Here is a 6,240-nt window from a genome sequence, read left to right as displayed (position 1 = left end):
TTGTCAAACTGTTTCCAGTAACAGCCCATGTGCATTATAATTTACCTTGGTTATCTAAAAGTCAAAGTATGATTGGTGCATTAAATTTTATTTTCACACGATAAACAACTAAATATTTACTTAAGTCAACAATATATAGTTGAAAATGCATGGTTTTTCAACTACAGTTTTAAGGAGTAATGTCCTTATATACACCAAATTTTTCATTTACAGGTGAGAAACTTGAGAAGAGGTCAGGAAAACAAGGTTTTAGATAAATATGGATTCTACAGAAAAGGTAAGAATGTCCTTTAACATATAATTTTCCTTTCTTACATGTATCAGTACACATTGAAAGACTTTTTATACGCCCAAAGGGATGTATTATGTTATGACGCTGGTGTTTAGTGTCTGTCCATCCGTCTGTCAGTTAGCAATTTCGTGCCCACTCTATAACTCCTGAACCCCTTGAAGGATTTCAAGGAAACTAGACACAAATGTTCACCACACCGAGACAACGTGCAGGGCATATGTTTTGGATGTCTCGCTTCAAGGTCAAGGTCACACTTAGGAGTCAAAGGTCATATCAGTTTGTTTCGTGTCCGCTCTGTAACTCTTGAACTGCTTGAAGGATTTCAAAGAAACTTGACACATATGTTCACCACACTGAGACGACATGCAGAGCACATGTTCTAATTGACTTGCTTCAAGGTCAAGGTCACACATAGGGGTCAAAGATCATATATAACTTTGTTTTGTTTTTATTGCTCTGCATTGCAGTGCTCTTGTTTTTATTTGGCAGATCCCTCTTTTGTTTATATACAATAAATTGTTAGCTCACCTGTCACATAGTGAGAAGGTGAGCTTTTGTGATCACCCTTGTCCGTCGTCAGTCCGTCCGTGCGTCAACAATTTCTTGTCTGCACGATAGTGGTTTCATTTATGATTTTATTTTAACCAAACTTGCACACAACTTGTATCACCATAAGATCTCGGTTCCTTTCTTGAACTGGCCAGATCCCATTATAGGTTCTGGAGTTATGGCCCCTGAAAGGGCCAAAATTAGCTATTTTGACCTTTGACCTTGTCTGCACAATAGCAGCTTTATTTATGGTTTGATTTTTACCAAACTGGCACACAACTTGTATCACCATAAGATCTTGGTTCCTTTCCAAAACTGGTCAGATTCCATTATAGGTTCCAGAGTTATGGCCCCTGAAAGGGCCAGAATTAGCTATTTTGACCTTGTCTGCACAATAGCAGCTTTATTTATGATTTTATTTTAACCAAACTTGCACACAACTTGTATCACCATATGATCTTGGTTCCTTTCTTAAACTAGCCAGTTTCCGTTATGGGTTCCAGAGTTATGGCCCCTGAACGGGCCAGAATTAGCTATTTTGACCTTGTCTGCACAATAGCAGCTTCATTTATGATTTGAATTTAATCATACTTGTACAAAACTGGTGTCACCATAAGATCTTGGTTCCTTTCCAAAACTGGTCAGATTCCATTATAGGTTCCAGAGTTATGGCCCCTGAAAGGGCCAGAATTAGCTATTTTGACCTTGTCTGCACAATAGCAGCTTCATTTATGATTTGATTTTAACCAAACTTGCACAAAACTTGTATCACCACAAGATCTTGGTTCCTTTCTTTAACTGGCGAGATTCCATCATGGGTTCCACAGTTATGGCCCCTTAAAGGTCCAAAATTGGCTATTTCGGCTTTTTCAGCCATGTAGAGACTTCATTTATGGTTTTATTTGATACAAACTTCCAAAATTTCTTCAACAACAATAAATCTTGGATTCCATGACAAATCAGATCCATTTGTAGGTTCCAGAGTTATTTTATATCTGATTACCTCCCCTGATTGTAATCAAAATGGATTTATATCAGTACTAGTACTTATAGGACTTATTTGAAATTTCATTATTGTCATTAGTTGGACTGAGCCAATGAAGATAGATAACTATGGACTGATTTTATGTCAAATTACCTCCCTTTATTTCAAATTAAAATGCATATATCTCCGTAACTAATGAAGATACTGATCTGAAATTTCATTTATGTCAACAGATTTATTTGGCAGATCCTTCTTTTGTTCACTTACAATCATTTTTTTATGCCCCCGAAGGGAGGCATATAGTTTTTGAACCGTCTGTCTGTCTGTCAGTCTGTCCGCAATTTTCGTGTCCGGTCCATATCTTTGTCATCGATGGATGGATTTTCAAATAACTTGGCATGAATGTGTACCACAGTAAGACGATGTGCAGTGCGCAAGACCCAGGTCCGTAGCTCAAAGGTCAAGGTCACACTTAGACGTTAAAGGATAGTGCATTGATGGGCGTGTCCGGTCCATATCTTTGTCATCGATGGATGGATTTTCAAATAACTTGGCATAAATGTGTACCACAGTAAGACGACGTGCAGTGCGCAAGACCCAGGTTCGTAGCTCAAAGGTCAAGGTCACACTTAGACGTTAAAGGATAGTGCATTGATGGGCGTGTCCGGTCCATATCTTTGTCATCAATGGATGGATTTTCAAATAACTTGGCATGAATGTGTACCACAGTAAGACGACGTGTCACACGCAAGACCCAGGTCCGTAGCTCAAAGGTCAAGGTCACACTTAGACGTTAAAGATCATTTTTCATGATAGTGCATTGATGGGCATGTCCGGTCCATATCTTTGTCATTCATGCATGGATTTTAAAATAACTATGCATGAATGTGTGACACAGTAAGACGATGTGTCTCGCGCAAGACCCAGCTCCGTAGGTCAAAGGTCCTAAACTCTAACATCGGCCATAACTATTCATTCAAAGTGCCATCGGGGGCATGTGTCATCCTACGGAGACAGCTCTTGTTTTAATTACTTCCCTTTTACGTTACTATAAATAGCTTATTTTTAGTAACTTTTTTATTATTGGCCGTAGGGAAAAACCGAGACCACTTTTCTGTGGTACAACATGGATGGTACCTCCAATTTTTAGGTGTATTTTGACATATCTGTACCTTAGAAGAATTTTTTTTTCTTTTTGGTTAAATTTCTTCCCTTTGTTGTTCCTGCCCTTTGGACTTTTCTGAGGACCTTCTTGTCCTTTGTTGTTCCTGTCCTTTGGGCTTCACATTTAAAGTCCTTTAAATTTTGCTCCCACCCTCTGATGTTACCCTTCAGGCGTATATTGCCCCGCTTGGTGGAGCTCTTGTTGAAATTCTTATAGCGTTGCTAGATTTGTGGATTTTTTATGTTGGAATTTTGACTTGACCAAGTTATGCCTCATTTGTTTCAATTTGTTTTTGTACCAGAGTGCCTTTAAACTAAATAGTGCAGCCATATTAAACAGTAAGGTGCTGCGGGGGCATTTGTCACCATTAGTGACAGCTCTTGTTTTTAGCTCGACTATTCAAAGAATAGTCTAGCTATTCTACTCACCCTGGCGTCGGCGTCAGCGTCACACCTTGGTTAAGTTTTTGCATGCAAGTACATACAGCCATCAATGAAAGGCATATAGCTTTGAAACTTATTTCTTCTTTTTCTAGGTCAATTACCAACCTCTCTGGGTCAAGTCCCATAACTCTGACATGTATTTTGAGCAAATTATGCCCCCTTTTGGACTTAGAAAATTTTGGTTAAAGTTTTACATGCAAGTTACTATCTCCAAAACTAATGCAGATATTGATTTGAAACTTCACATGTGTCTTCGGGGTTATAAAACTAGTTGATAGCAGCAAGTCCCATATCTCTGACTTTCATTTTGGCCAAATATGCCCCCTTTTGGACTTAGAAAATTCTGGTTAAAGTTTCGCGTGCAAGTACATACAACTATTTCTAAAAGGCATATAGATTTGAAACTTATTTTTTCTTTTTCTAGATCAATTACCAACCGCACTGGGTCAAGACCCATAACTCTGACATGTATTTTGAGCAAATTATGCCCCCTTTTGGACTTCGAAAATTCTGGTTAAAGTTTTACATGCAAGTTACTATCTCCAAAACTAATGCAGATATTGATTTGAAACTTCACATGTGTCTTCGGAGTTATAAAACTAGTTGATAGGATCAAGTCCCATAACTCTGACCTTCATTTTGGCCAAATTATGCCCCCTTTTGGACTTAGCAAATTCTGGTTAAAGTTTTGCGTGCAAGTACATACAGCTATTACTAAAAGGCATATAGATTTGAAACTTATTTTTTCTTTTTCTAGATCAAATACTAACCTCACTGGATCAAGTCCTATAACTCTGGCATGTATTTTAGGCAAATTATGCCCCCTTTTGGACTTTGAAAATTCTGGTTAAAGTTTTACATGCAAGTTTCTATCTCCAAAACTAATGCAGATATTGAATTGAAACTTCTCATGTGCCTTCGGGGTTATAAAACTAGTTGATAGCAGCAAGTCCCATAACTGATATGCATTTTGGTCAAATTATTCCCACTTCTGAACTTAAAACTCTTTTGATATTTAACTTTTTTGGGTAATATTTTCCTGCTTCTGGTTCAATATTTCGAATAGTCGAGCTTGGCTGTCTTACGGACAGCTCTTGTTTTTTAGGCTATGCCCCATTAAGACTGCAAACATTTGAATGATTTCCCCTTATTTGTGACAAATGTACCAGTGGGGGCACACCCTGTGTCCTACAGACACATTCTAGTTTTGGAATTTCTTCCCTTTGTTGTTCCTGTCTATTGGGCTTCACATTTAAAGTCCTTTAAATTTTGCTCCCACCCTCTGATGTTACCCTTCAGGCGTATATTGCCCCGCTTGGTGGAGCTCTTGTTAGAAATCTTAAAGCGTTGCTAGATTTGTGGATTTTTTATGTTGGAATTTTGACTTGACCAAGTTATGCCTCATTTGTTTCAATTTGTTTTTGTACCAGAGCGCCTTTAAACTAAATAGTGCAGCCATATTAAACATAGCAGGACTAGAGTTGAATCATGAAAGAAGGTCTTGGTAATGGGCATGCATGTACTGTGTAGAATAGAAGCATAAGGTGATACAGACTTCACATTTTATTTTCAGCTATACATACATGTGCTCTATCTTGATTGTATCTACCATAATATGTTTGATCTATTTCAGATACTCTTGGATCCGTACTTGTATATATGTCAGATACCAGGGAAAAGGATCAGAGGAAAGCTGGCACTTGTATGTAATTTAATTGTGTATACTATATATATAAGCAGTTAATTTTGTGTTTTTTAAAAAAAAATCAGTTATTAAATAGGAAATGTAGGTTGTCTTAGCTATTAACAGTTGTAAAGAGAAACAGTGGTTGTTTGTTTTTGCAATAGTCTTCTGCATCAGCTAATGTAAAATGTTTACTAATCAAATAGTTTAATACATTTTTTTCAGGCATTTAATCATTGGCTGAAGATACCAGATGATAAACTTCAAGTGATAGGGGAGGCAACTCAGATGTTACATAATGCAAGTTTACTGTATGTCACATACATGGTTTATAACAAATCAGTTTATTATACACATCATTAATTTTGTTACATTGGTATTAATATTATCTAGATTCAGAAAAAATCTGTATCGTAACAGAGCGAATTTCAGATTCTGTATGTAAAAGTTACCTGTATAAACTGATTCTGTGTATTACATAATATGTATGCTTGTGTAAACTGTAAATCAGCCTAGTTACATAAGGTCTCTTTTTTTGTGACTATTAGAAATATATCAACATTTCCTAACATTGTTTTGCATTATGCTGCTATCAAATTTCAGAAAAGGTTAAAATTTTGTATTAATTCTTGATTTTTAATTTTTCAGCATAGATGATATTGAAGACAACTCCAATTTGAGAAGAGGAATTCCAGGTATATTTTATTAAACCGGCTACATACAACACATGTCTGAACAGTGCAGCACTAGATTGTCTGTTACAATACCTACTTTTATATGTAATATATACTTCCATCATGCTTCCCTTTGGAGAAGAGGGGATATACTGTTTTGCTTATGTTGGTCAGCTGGTCATTTCATACTTCGGTTGGTTATAAATAAACGTCAAGTGTACAGTGACCTGGAGACTGAAAATAGTTTTCAATCAATACATAGAGTATGTTTGGGCTGATTACTATCATGGCTGTCCACTTTGGTAGGATAATTACCTGTGGTCAGTTAGTGACCCTTAATGTTTTTGGAGTCAGTAGGTTATGTTCAAGGTCAGAAAATAAGAATTCTTAATGACAAATAGTAGGAGAATAATAAAGTTTACAGCTTACAGACTTCAAGGCTTGATTG

General features: G+C 36.8%; 1 protein-coding gene across 1 annotated transcript in view; it reads left to right on the top strand.

Annotated features, from left to right (window-relative positions):
- The window catches only part of LOC123562314 (geranylgeranyl pyrophosphate synthase-like), a 29,818-nt gene that overhangs the window by 1,910 nt on the left and 21,668 nt on the right, over window positions 1-6,240 (top strand). The window contains exons 2-5 of the mRNA XM_053537048.1: window positions 214-277; window positions 5,068-5,136; window positions 5,344-5,429; window positions 5,767-5,813. Of these exons, the coding sequence (XP_053393023.1) occupies window positions 260-277; window positions 5,068-5,136; window positions 5,344-5,429; window positions 5,767-5,813 (220 nt within the window). The 5' untranslated portion in view covers window positions 214-259. The remainder of the gene's footprint in view (window positions 1-213; window positions 278-5,067; window positions 5,137-5,343; window positions 5,430-5,766; window positions 5,814-6,240) is intronic.

Source organism: Mercenaria mercenaria, chromosome 2, assembly GCF_021730395.1.
Source record: "Mercenaria mercenaria strain notata chromosome 2, MADL_Memer_1, whole genome shotgun sequence".
Taxonomy (NCBI): domain Eukaryota; kingdom Metazoa; phylum Mollusca; class Bivalvia; order Venerida; family Veneridae; genus Mercenaria; species Mercenaria mercenaria.
This window is presented reverse-complemented; position numbering and strand designations above follow the sequence as displayed.